Source organism: Wallemia mellicola, assembly GCF_000263375.1.
Source record: "Wallemia mellicola CBS 633.66 unplaced genomic scaffold WALSEscaffold_20, whole genome shotgun sequence".
In the NCBI taxonomy this organism is placed as follows: Eukaryota; Fungi; Basidiomycota; class Wallemiomycetes; order Wallemiales; family Wallemiaceae; genus Wallemia; species Wallemia mellicola.
The window spans coordinates 14,470-26,699 of NW_006531977.1; the positions used below are offsets into that span (position 1 = coordinate 14,470).

General features: G+C 40.1%; 7 protein-coding genes across 7 annotated transcripts; 3 read left to right on the plus strand and 4 right to left on the minus strand.

The window, feature by feature from the left end:
- Positions 1 to 5: 5 nt before the first annotated feature.
- Positions 6 to 2,320, minus strand: WALSEDRAFT_33536 (hypothetical protein). Its single transcript, XM_006959732.1, has 5 exons — positions 1,926 to 2,320; positions 1,341 to 1,881; positions 1,167 to 1,296; positions 890 to 1,121; positions 6 to 791 (listed from the first exon to the last, which is right to left on the minus strand). Exons 1-5 carry the CDS (start codon positions 2,307 to 2,309, stop codon positions 90 to 92), a joined length of 1,989 nt encoding a protein of 662 aa, XP_006959794.1. The 5' UTR covers positions 2,310 to 2,320; the 3' UTR covers positions 6 to 89.
- A 164-nt stretch (positions 2,321 to 2,484) lies between these two features.
- WALSEDRAFT_61106 (hypothetical protein) lies at positions 2,485 to 4,635 on the plus strand. The gene is made up of 3 exons (XM_006959733.1): positions 2,485 to 2,538; positions 2,583 to 2,738; positions 2,786 to 4,635. The coding sequence occupies exons 1-3, from the start codon at positions 2,495 to 2,497 to the stop codon at positions 4,539 to 4,541; spliced, it is 1,956 nt and encodes a 651-aa protein (XP_006959795.1). The 5' UTR covers positions 2,485 to 2,494; the 3' UTR covers positions 4,542 to 4,635.
- Positions 2,785 to 6,416, minus strand: WALSEDRAFT_61107 (alpha-ketoacid dehydrogenase kinase). Its single transcript, XM_006959734.1, has 5 exons — positions 6,003 to 6,416; positions 5,878 to 5,955; positions 4,836 to 5,825; positions 4,728 to 4,787; positions 2,785 to 4,683 (listed from the first exon to the last, which is right to left on the minus strand). Exons 1-5 carry the CDS (start codon positions 6,163 to 6,165, stop codon positions 4,646 to 4,648), a joined length of 1,329 nt encoding a protein of 442 aa, XP_006959796.1. The 5' UTR covers positions 6,166 to 6,416; the 3' UTR covers positions 2,785 to 4,645.
- A 34-nt stretch (positions 6,417 to 6,450) lies between these two features.
- WALSEDRAFT_58322 (hypothetical protein) lies at positions 6,451 to 9,035 on the minus strand. The gene is made up of 4 exons (XM_006959735.1): positions 8,938 to 9,035; positions 8,799 to 8,891; positions 6,720 to 8,738; positions 6,451 to 6,670 (listed from the first exon to the last, which is right to left on the minus strand). Exons 2-4 carry the CDS (start codon positions 8,808 to 8,810, stop codon positions 6,494 to 6,496), a joined length of 2,208 nt encoding a protein of 735 aa, XP_006959797.1. The 5' UTR covers positions 8,811 to 8,891; positions 8,938 to 9,035; the 3' UTR covers positions 6,451 to 6,493.
- Positions 8,794 to 9,945, plus strand: WALSEDRAFT_61108 (hypothetical protein). The gene has a single exon (XM_006959736.1). It carries the CDS (start codon positions 9,090 to 9,092, stop codon positions 9,744 to 9,746), a length of 657 nt encoding a protein of 218 aa, XP_006959798.1. The 5' UTR covers positions 8,794 to 9,089; the 3' UTR covers positions 9,747 to 9,945.
- A 112-nt stretch (positions 9,946 to 10,057) lies between these two features.
- On the plus strand, positions 10,058 to 11,318 carry GPD1/GPD2 (NAD-dependent glycerol-3-phosphate dehydrogenase). Its single transcript, XM_006959737.1, has 3 exons — positions 10,058 to 10,114; positions 10,218 to 10,277; positions 10,325 to 11,318. Exons 1-3 carry the CDS (start codon positions 10,081 to 10,083, stop codon positions 11,260 to 11,262), a joined length of 1,032 nt encoding a protein of 343 aa, XP_006959799.1. The 5' UTR covers positions 10,058 to 10,080; the 3' UTR covers positions 11,263 to 11,318.
- Positions 11,319 to 11,480: 162 nt separating this feature from the next.
- Positions 11,481 to 12,125, minus strand: WALSEDRAFT_70057 (hypothetical protein; the record flags this gene model as incomplete). Its single annotated transcript, XM_006959738.1, has 2 exons — positions 11,834 to 12,125; positions 11,481 to 11,783 (listed from the first exon to the last, which is right to left on the minus strand). Exons 1-2 carry the CDS (start codon positions 12,050 to 12,052, stop codon positions 11,481 to 11,483), a joined length of 522 nt encoding a protein of 173 aa, XP_006959800.1. The 5' UTR covers positions 12,053 to 12,125.
- Positions 12,126 to 12,230: the final 105 nt, after the last annotated feature.

Below are 12,230 nucleotides of genomic sequence, written 5' to 3' on the forward strand. Positions count from 1 at the left end.
ATACATTCTGAGATGTATAAATGTATTAAGCTACAAAATATATAGTAAAAGTGAAAATACTTAAAATCCAAATGTTGATTTATTAGAATCTAGAAAAGGAATGCACCAACAAGTGAGGTGACAGCAAGTAAAGCTGTAGCCGAGTAAAGTCCTGATACAGCTCCAGATTCGTATGGTTGAATTAATGCACTGCCGTCTGATCTGTCTTGAACGAATTGAGGAACACTATTGATCTCCGGTTCGTACTCTGGTACATCAGCAGTGTCAACTTGATCACCATTCCAACACCAATCATTGAAGCATGATTGACATTCTGGGCTTCTGTCAATGTTATTACGCTCTCTTGATCTATCTACGAGCGCGCAAGCAAGACACCTCTTCCATTCACCATCATTAACTAAACCGTTGAGAGACATTGCAGCCTCACCGTTTGCGATCATACCTGCTGATTCTTCCGCTTCGTATGCCAACTTGAAAGTTGATGTGTTTGCTGGATATACATACGGATATGCTGGAATGTACGCAATTATAGGTGCTTTGTTAGCTTCATCGTAATTAGTAACATCTGTAGCGTTACATCCAAAGAATGTTGGACGAGTGTTCAAACCTTGTGCGACGATCTGATCTGGCGTTGGTACATTGGCCATTGAGCGTCCACTATCGTTATGAATAGTTCTGTTGTAGGTAGCGTACAAACTAGTACCGTTAGGCCAGCTGTAAGTAGTATCGGCAGAGCCGTCGTATGCTAAGACTAGATCAACTTGACGCTCTTTTTTCAAGTGAGGGTCTAACTGTAGGAATGTCAGATGAGATACTCGTTATAAAGCGTGGTACTTTCAGCTAAAAAGGTGATCAGAAAGGATAGAAAGATGTATGAATCAATCAACTCACGCAAGTTTTCGTCATTAAGTCCTCCGTCGACCAAAACAACGTTGGTTTCCTGAGCTATCTTGTTCGTATCGTTTTCCCAACCATAGAACGGATTTTTCCAAAGGGCAACATCATCCATAGACTCAGAGAAATCACCAAGGATATCTCTGAGTGCTCTTTGGAAAACATCGAAACCTGTGATCGATGCATTGGCTTGTTGTACACCAGCAGAGAACAAAGTTGCGGATGAACTAGGACAAATCTTAACATGATAAACATAATAAAATAAGACCTACCCAATAACAAAACCGAAATTGTCCAATCCTTTAACACAGTCTGTTGTGTTAACTTCATCGTTTACAATAGAAGTACCGGCCCATTCAATTGGAATAAAGCCATTTGGTGAGTCTTGTGCATTTCCACCACCTAAGTAGGGTCAATGTTATCAACAAAATTTTTCTATAACCCACCTAATGGACCAAATGTACCCCATTCGTAAGGTGACATCTCCCAAATACTGGCGTTTTGGCCTATGATAAGTTGATTAGGCTGACGTTCGACTGCCAAAACAATTGGATATGGCATTTCATGACTTTGGAAAGTGCTAGCTCCTGTGATGGCACTGCTGAAGGTTGTGTTACGGCCGTAACCTGGGAACTTTTCCTCAGGCTCAGCAAGAAGGTGGTAGGAGAGTGCACGTCCCCAGAAGTCGGTGATTTGGGTTTGGAAACTGTCTTCAGGGTAGACGTGCTTCTTGGCAGCTACGTCCTCAAAAATTTCCTTGAAGTAAGTGTAAGCGTCAAGAATACCAGGCCAGAAGATATTTTCGTCTAGTTTCCAAACATCATCATTCAATTGCCAAAATGGAGTCATGTCTTGTGCTGCAAATCCACTGACCGCCCATGAACCACCAGAAAGACCGGTCATATAAGCGGCAGATTGGAGTAAACCAGCAGTTTCGAAGTCAAGACTAGTGTTACGATTGTCTAAGGCACTTATGAAACCTGCGCCCTGTTTCGCGTCAGCATGTCTAACATTCAAAAACAATGACATACACCAAGCATACTACGGTAACCACCACCGGAAATTGCCAAACCGAGCTTAGGTGCGTTGGTTGCGTTGTTTGTGAGCTGCTCAATATCATAGCTTAAATTGGCGCCGTCAAGCCAGTTCCTGAGCGGATCTATAATCTTATCCATACGTGCGTTAATGTAGTCAGTTTCATTAGAAGATAACTCCTGTCCAGTTCTAATGAATCCATTCCTAATTTCACACGTAGTGTTATATGGCTCGTAAGATAATTCACCTTCATCTCTTGAATGAAGTGCGTGGAATTTAGCACCTTGAAGAACACCACGCGCTGCGAGCTCCTCAGGAGAGCTTGGGAAGGCATGCGCTATGCTAGCTATAGCCAGTGCTGTTATAGCAGTACACTTCATCAGAAAGTTGATGGACGTCAGTTACACAGGATCGGGGAAGCAATCACCGTGAAAAGCTATCGAGTGGAATTTGTAATAGTAGCGAAAAATATGGATATAAAAGACAGTTTTACTTACAACTTACATTAAAAATATCCTATAGTCACTTTCCGCTCTCCTATCATTACGCATCTCTAACCTCATTTATGAAATCACAACTAAGAGCGAATGAACAAAACAAAGAATTCAGGTATGTATATACGTTTATATATGCAGATCTCTAATTAAAAATAGCCATCTACTGCTACAGATCAATGACGACGATTCGGGAGATCGTGATTGGGGGTTCCGGGTTTACGGCGTGCAGAAAGCGAGCAGAGTATTGCTACAAGACAGCAGTACAAATATATCTCTAGGCGTCTTGAAAGATTACCAGTCACTGTTGATATGGTGAGCGTAGTGTCTAAAATGGTAATACATAGCTTACGCAATAATAGCACAACTGCTGAGCCAGAAACTATCAGAGAACTCAATATACCCTCCGAAGAAACCATAAAATCTGTACATTTCAACTCTGCTATTACCAATATATCAACAACGGAAAACTATATTTCTGCAGCCACAGAGACAGAAATACACATATTAGATCATGATTTACAGACACTACACTCTTTAGAATCACCCTGCCCTCGCATTTCTAGTATTGCAAATAGGTATTTGGCTTATCTATATACGTCACAACCGCCACAGTCAAGTTCAGGTATATTAGCATCCAAAAATCTTAAATATTCTGATAGACCGAGCTACACAACCGCTGAAATAGCTTCACATGTTGCTAGCTACCTCGAAGAAGGCTACAAGCAGGGTCATAGGACGTTTGACGTTATACAAAACTATTATAACAACACATTTAGTAAATCAGTACCACTGACTTCTCCATCGATAGAGGCTTCATCACCACCTCTGATGAGCGTTTCACCAGCGAGTCTAGCTGAACAAAATGGATTATTCACTAGAAAGCCAAGCGTAGTTAGAGTACTTGACATAGTTTCCGGTCGCACAGTAGCGCTATTCACTGCTTCTATTGCAAACTTATCAGCTATATCACTCAGTCCTTCCGGTAGATCAATTTTGGTTGCAGATATTAACGCACACACATTCCACGTATATGAATTACGACCACGTCCATTATTTGATAACACCGCAGAATATGATAGTGTTTGGCATCGCTATGCGCTCAGGAGAGGTTATACAACAGCTCGTGTTACTTCTATTGCCTGGAGCAAAGATGAAAGATGGTGTGCTGTCACCACAGAGAAAGGCACGACGCATATTTACCCCCTTAATCCAAATACTGGAGGTGCTATTACCAATTCTCACGTTACAGGCGAACCTATAAAGTTTGGTTCGAAGTATACATCACTCTCCACTACACTCTCTAGCGTAATCAAAATCAAATCTGAGATATTAGAAGAAAATCATGGATTACCTCGAAGCGTTACATTCTCATTTGCAGATGGCGAAAGAAGCAAACTTATTGGGTATACCCACGATAATGATTTCAAACAACTCATTAAATGGGATTATAAGTTGACTTGGAAAGAATTTGAGAAAGAAGATGGAAGTAAACATTCACATATTGATGCATGTCTAGATAGTACTAGTGAAACAGGTGAAAATACGAGCGGTAGTCAACCAATGAAAAAGGCCACAAGTAGCGCATCAAAAGGTAGTTCAGTACATCCTTCACAAATAGCAAAAGGAGAAATTGAAACATTTGATATTTCAAGTTTACGTAGTATTTTCACTTCACGTCAATTTGAATTTAGGAAGATCGCCACTACTGATATGCTAAACAATGATGTCACTTCTGTCTTGATGAAATCGCAAATATACAAAGTACGCCCTGAGGTTAAAGTGAACAAGTTAAATGACGATACCACTGATAATACGGACAACTTAGATTTGTCTTCAATACAACATATAATACCAGCATTACCTAATGGTATTGAACATAAAGCGAGTTTATCACTACCAGATCAACACACACTTAAGAGAATATTAAAAGGATCATATAAAAGAATCTCATCAACTTTTGGTAGCCCTGGCAGCCAGATTGACGACGCTCATGACGATGATCACAATTCAAACGAAAATGATGTTGGTATTTACAAAGAAGCCAAGGATGCTTCAGAAGAAGCAGACAAATTTGTTGTAGGTTTAGTTGATGATGATGAAGAGGAGCTTGAGTGAACGAAAGAACAAACATGAGCTGAATGATGCATCAGTCTTCTTGTATATTTTATATGTAATTGTATAACAAATTGATAATACATCATGAGTACATAATAAAGTAGCTATTGAAGTGGCTCTGCGCTTGAGGATAGACGGTTTACTGAAATGACGTTAGATGAGCCGTTATAAGTTATGTCTACTTACGATGAATATAAACATCAGTTCCATAACCTTCCATGGAGATAAGGCGAAGGTCACCACCGACTATAATTTTTATGTTAGACAAACATCAATGAAGAAAGCAACACTCACAATAACGGGCATATAACCTAGACAATGGTAAACCATAACCAAGACCAGCCATTGGTGCTTTGTAATCGCTACCTGATTGCTCAAATTCAGGATCAAGTCCTTTGCCTTCCATTGTTGTGTACATATAAGTCCATATCAAAGGTATTGCACTACGAGGTATTCCACCACCTTCATCAGAAATCTTAATAGTGATATCTTCGTTACCAGCGGCTACTATAACTTTAATTGGTGGCATTTGGTCTTCAGCGTCGACTCCGAATCTTTCGATGACAGCTCTGAGAGAGTTCTTGATAATTTCGAAAACAATGTGATTCAGGTGTCCAGGAACGTAGCTAATAGTGAGATCTTCAGGACAAATAAGTTGAACTTGTGGTGGTTTAAACAAAGCGTAATGATCTTCTGCTATAAATCTAGCGTTATCGATAGCCTCATCACAGACATCTCTAACGTTCGTTGATTTGCATATAATACCAACGTAATCTTTCGGCTGGTTTATGCTATTAAGAGCGATATGTTGACCAATTAAGAATCTGATACCAATTCTGGACATGTAGAATCTATCCAAAAATGATTGTATGTCGGTATCGACACCCCTACCAATGTGCTGCCTGTGTTTCTTATACTCTAAAACACCTTGAGCGATAGTGGGCACAACAGTATCATGTCTCTTCTTTATACCTTCTAAGAGTCTAGTAAAATTTTCATTATACTCTCCAACTTCAATCGGCCACTCGTAGTTTGGCGTTTCAGCATGATACCTATATTCGATTGGAATTCTTCTATTCTTTGAGCCATTATTCTGAATTGGGTTAACCGGTCCCGGTGTGTGTTCGTCTTCAAGTTGAGCGAGATTCGGCTTAGCCTCTGGAAGTTTGCCGATTTTGTTAGATTGTGCAAATAATTGATTCCTAACTTCTGCGCTGAGTTGTGGCGGTGGGAAGTTTATTAATTCGTCAAATGAATGGGCGTACCAACCGAGAACACGTTGTACTAAAGGGATTGTTGTTAGTAGTTATTTCTATAGTTGTATATATCCACATACTACTCGGCATTTGAGATAAGTTATTCGGTAGGGTGTTGAGTTCTACGCATCGGTGTGCCAATCTTATCGGAAGTTCCTCTGTTATAAGTTAGAGATGAGTAGATAAATTATGCAGAAGAACTCACCGGAAAGGAAATTCCCAGCTCTTAGTAAAGTGCCCTGGGAAGGATTTGATCCGAACATGACCATCTGCTGGAGTGAAATACCAGTTTGAGGGAAACTGGAAAAGTGCAGTAGCTTATTCCAAAGCTTTGGTGTAATATTGTAGAATGCGCTGCTTGCTGACATCGTAGAAGATATATGAGTATGTCTAGCAAATCTGTGATTATATTTTATAATATATAATCAATCTACTGTTTCTTTCTACTAGTTTTATAGAATTTACAGTTGACTGAAAAGAAGAAAGAGTCATCTTGGATTACATCACTTCGCAATCAAACCATCCTGCGCGTACCGAATCCGTCCACGTGAGTCAATTCTCAACTAAATAACCGTAATTTTAAAAGGACATTATATAATATTTATAACTTCAATACTACCGTCTGCCCCCCTTAACTTTTTCATTCCTTCAATGAGATAATAATTTATTAAAGTACAATTATGAAAAGCTATATCGTTACATATCCCATCCCTGGGTTTGCGAAGGTGTGTTGAAGTCGTAGAAATTTTGTGACTGTCTACGAATCTGTTCGTTCGGCGAATGAAAGTTTGGCATATGTGGTAGTGGGCCTGAAACGATCGGCGGTAACGAACCAAGATTATGACCTGGTAGCATGGTAGGTTGTTGCATGCCCTGGCGTTTCATATCAGAAAATTCTCATAAAGTGTCATCTATGACTCACCATATAGTAGGATCCCGTAAATGGACCTTCGCTTGTTATATCCGAGAGTTCATTATTTAAGGTGCTAACACCAGGATGGCGTGTCGGTACTTGTGGTAAGAGTGGTTCCGTCGGACAAGGGAAAACATCACTGAAGTTGATACCCATATTCGCTTGTTGTTCGGTACTCTCCATCATCATTCTCTTGATTCCTCTTGGACCATTATCCGTAATCTCATCCAATGATTGATTTTGTTGTATATCATACACGTCCGTAAGCATATCATACGCTCTACCTGCAGCTGGCCATGTAATTACCATCGCTTTGAGAGCTTCCATTGTTTTAGTCAGATTTTGCCTGGCAACAGGTTCTATATCCGGGTACTTCAAGTTGAAGCAGTGAGTAATACCAGCCGTAAAAACGTGGTAAATTAATAAACTAGGAGCCTTATTTAAGAAATCATGGCGATGATTGAGCGAGTTTACTATCGATGTTATCGAATTAGCTGCCATTGTCATAATTTGATGGCTTGGATAATGAGACGGTATATCAACAAACGGTCTGTGGAGCAAAATGAGTGTACAGTGGAATGCCGTATGAAGTGTAAGAACATTTGGCGGTGGCAATCTCTGCGAGGATGCTTGGAACTTCAAATGGCGTGGTAGATCAATGCTCCATTTATCTACACTTTTATGCAACTCGTGTAAGCTCATTTGAGCTGCCTCACTGTTTGTTTTTTCTTTTATAGAGTAACAGCTTTCTAATATTTTGTTCTCGAGAGCTGATAGTTTACTTAATTGATTAAAGCATGATAAAGCATGACCTGTTTGAGGAATTGCCCAATTGAAAGGATAATCCTGATCACTGAGGTCGCAGACGTCTCTTGAACATGTAACATGTGCCTCAACCGGTTGCCATGCCTCGCTCTCTTCAATTTCATCCTCCTTACAGCCTCTAGTGTCGTAATCCTTTGCACGTATCGCGGTTGGCCTGCCAATGTAACTCGAAATATAAGTATCGAGAATAACGCAACCGTGCCAGGTTCTTTTGCGAGCTTCCACTTGGACGTCACTCAAGCGTAATCTGCCGTTTGGATGGAAATGGCTGACATCTCTATGCAAGCCAAGGTCTTCGGCCATACGAACCGAATGACCGAGGAACATCCAGGCACTTTTCATATCACCCAATCCGACACTCCTATAAGTAAGCAGAAGGAAAGCTTGTACGCTTGAGAGCCTAGAATTTGGATGATCGAGATGTGCAATTTCCCTCGCCCGTTCAATATATAAGGTACCGGCAGCCCAAAGAGCGGGGGATTCGGGGTTATTGACTGCAGAGTATCTACTAGCAACGCCAAAAACACATAATAAGAGCAAAGTCGGTAGTAACTCATCAGCGCGTTCATCGTTTTCTGGTGCCTTGAAATTAGTCATAAACCAACCTTTGTGAATGATTGGAATGACGGGATGTACGTAGGAGAAATATAATTCAATTAGTTTATCTTGTACTTGAATATCTGGGAGACATTGTTTTGCACCTGATAAGCGAACAACCTCCTTCTGGGTAAGCTTCTTTAATTCATGGCTTGCTGGCCAAATACCTGGTGCCGGAAAATTCCATATACCCTGCTCATGACGCTTATTGTTGGTGATAAGGTGTAAACCTGATGCCTTCCCGTGGTAGCGAATATTGCTATTCTCATCGATGGAAAGTTGACCGAGACTATCAGTGACTTCATCTGAGCTGTCCTCCAATTCCTCAATTTGTGGCTTAACATCAAGTTGTAGACTTTGTAAGCTATTCAAACGCCTCCTTTGAGTGGGATTAACGGCCGAAGTCGGTACAGCATCATGTAATTGTTTATCTAAAATGCTATCAACGATACTGGCTGTAATAGCATCTTGAGTCCGTATAGAATCCAAGATGCCGGATGCATTTGGTAATTTCGCTAATCTCGTAATCACGATTTCAAGGCGACCGAGCTTATCACTGAGAGTGTCTATATAGCCCTTAGGAGGACCTCTCTTCTTTGTAGCGCCCTCAAAGACGCATTCTCTTTGGTGTCAGAGTGGAGTAGCTTTGTAAGCGGAATAACTTACCAACATGAGCATTCAAGCAGTTCTCGCAGGGGCCATCTAGAGCATTATTTGGCCTCGCGCATTTAGATTTTATCTTCCTACAATGCAAGCAAGCTGTAGTCAGTTAGATATGAAGTAGTTGTGTGTGTGAAACGGATACCTTTACTAGATCGTTTGCGCTGCTTATCTGCGTTATTATTGGGTATTGGAGTAGAAGTACTAGGATAGTTTAATGCGTAGTTAAAATTATTATACTCCTCCATAGATCGTCGTATTGGTTCAAGGGATCTCTTGATTTCAAACGGCTAAGAGATGGCAAACACAAACAACAGGAAATCTAATAGACAGAAGTTATTATCAGAGATAGAGGATGAAGAGGATAGGGATATTAGGAAGCCAGCTAAATTCAGGCTTCATCAGCCATCTGACTTTAATTTGACGAATTCACACTCTAAAGCCGAAGTGCGGACTCCTAAGCAATCTAAACATATTAAGAAGCCACATAGTGTACCAGCTAAGGGTTTATCTGATGCCTGGGATATGCCTACTTCATCCGGAATGACAAAACGAAACGAGCCATATAATTGGCAGGAAGTCTTACAATCTTTACCTTCAACCACAACACCTAATAAGAAGCAACATCACAACCATCCTACTCAGCGATCTCAATCACAATCTGCTACGAAATCTAAGCCAGCTAAACAGACACATCAAATGCGCCCACGTACGAACTCCTTAAATGATAGCACCGGTTTGAATTGGCAGCAAATTCAGCTCACAAAGACATTTAATTCTAAGCCAACACCTTCAAAATCTTCTAACAATATAAGGAAAAACCTCCAACAAAGTCAACATCGTCAAAAATCTGATTCAGCCATTTTTATGTTACAAGATAACGCCTACGCAGGTGCTGCATTTCATAATTCACCCGCGCCAACCGACTTACCGGCACCACAATTCCTGAAATAGTTATTAGTTAGTATACCCTTAAGTATATTTATTATAGTACTTCTAGTTGAGTTGATTATATTAGCGTATGTTTTATTTAAAATTATCTATTTCGCCTGATAACCGAGTTAGTCAAATCACAGAATAAGACACCTTGAATACGATCTTTTTAAAGACCAGAGAGACATACACTCGTTTTATAGTTGAAACACTCATTGATGCACTATTTACATTATGTCCGCTTAGTAATTTGAGTTTGATTGTTCGGTGAAAAATAAAAAATCTGAGATCGATAATGACACAATTATCCACTTTCGTCTTTCTCTTTATTACAACAATAATCAGAATATCTAAAATGGTTAAAGAATCCGTCGCAGTCATTGGTTCAGGTATGTTCTTTTAGACTCGCTTTCCCTCATAGAATACTGACTTCTCGCTACAGGTAACTGGTACGTGTGACAATTTCTCACATTCTAATTAAACTTTAACAACTTTACAGGGGTTCAGTTGCTGCTAGAATCGCAGGTCAAAATGCACTCGAGAAGACCGATTGTGAGTGGTGCTTAAAATGCCCGGTATTCTCCGCTTACAGGTTTTAGTATTCGAAAGAGACGTTCCAATGTGGGTTTTCCAAGAGCAAGTTGAAGGCAGAAACCTCACAGACATCATCAACGAAAAACATGAGAACGTTAAATATCTTCCAGGCGCAAAGTTCCCGGAGAACGTCATCGCCAACCCAGATTTGATTGACACCGTTAAGAACGCTACTCTCCTCATTATTGTCATCCCTCACCAATTCTTACCAAAAACTCTCGCTGCCCTTAAGGGTAAGATTAACCCAAATGCCCGTGCTGTCTCACTTATCAAGGGTGTTGAAGTTGTTGGTGCTGATATCAACATCTTCGCTAAGGTTATTGAACGTGAATTGGGCATCAGATGTTCAGCCCTTTCAGGTGCCAACATCGCTAACGAAATCGCCCTTGAGAAGTTCTCTGAAACCTCCATCGGTTACGCTGACAGAAAGGATGGTGAAATCTTCCAAAAACTCTTCGATAGACCATACTTCAGAGTCTCAATCGTTGAGGATGTTGAAGGTGTTTCCCTCTGTGGTGCTATGAAGAACATTGTCGCTATCGCTTGTGGTTTCAACGATGGTTTGCAATGGGGTGACAACACTAAGGCTGCTATCATGAGAGTTGGTTTACTCGAAATGAAGAGATTCTGTCAAGAATTTTTCCCAAGCTGCAAGGACGCAACGTTCGTTGAAGAATCCGCAGGTGTTGCTGACTTGATCACCACTTGCTTGGGTGGTAGAAACCGCAAGGTCGCTGCTGCTCACGCTGAAACTGGCAAGCCATTCGAACAACTTGAACAGGAACTCCTCGGTGGTCAAAGATTGCAAGGTACCGGTACCGCAAAGGAAATCAACGAATACCTCACCCACAAGGGTAAGGTTGATGACTACCCACTCTTCAAGACCGTTTACGAAATCGCTTTCGAAAACAAGCCAGCAAAGGAGCTCACCTCTAGACTCTAGAACGTTTTTAGTAATTATGAATTTGTGATTTTCTATTTCAACTAATCATAGACTGCCTTGATTGTATGAGAAAAGACGTGGTGACGTGCTGATTACGGGTTAATTTGTCGGGTATCGTCGGTATGAATGCTATGACATTCCAATTGTCACGTGTGTTTTAGGTCTATGAAATTTAAAATTACAACTTCCTTAGAAATACATAGTTATTTACAAATAATTTAAATCAAATACATAGCATTTAAGCGTGTTGTTAGTTCTTTAGCACTAACCGGTGTGGCGTGAACATTGGGTGATGTTTGTATAGTTTTACTCTTGTAAGCAATTTTACTACCAGCGTTTGCATTAGTTATGACATGATCCGGTGGTGCTCTCTTGTCATAAGCTTGTACATGTTCTTTACCAAAGCTAACGCTCCTTTTTCTTGTCAATTTTGGCGATTGATTAAAGCTCAATGGTGGTGGTGATCGCAATACTCCTTTAAGTTTCATCGGTGATACATTTGGTGTATTTGTTGTACTTGTCTATTATCTTGTTAGTTGAAAAAACTCGCAAACGAAAAAAAAGGACTAACATTATTCTGCTGATTATGCTCAAAAGTGAAAGATAATCCCAATCCTAATCCACTTCTTGCATTATACGAACTTGAATTATTACTAGTTTCGTAATCTTTACTTATATCATAATCGAGATCTCGACTATCGAATATCATTGTTAAATAATAAAAAGGAAAGCTACTACCATTGAAGTAGTTAATAAAAACCTTATGACGTATATAAGTACTCTGATACATCTATACCTCCCAAATCAAGATCTTGGAATTAATGTCTGAAAATTATTGACGTCACATTACTTATTGGATTTCCTTTTATAGTAATTTCATAAATCAATTTCGGCGGTTTACTGAATTAGTATGAAAGATACTCCACATCCATATGATCTTCATCGGCGTGCTTCAAAAGCGTATGTTC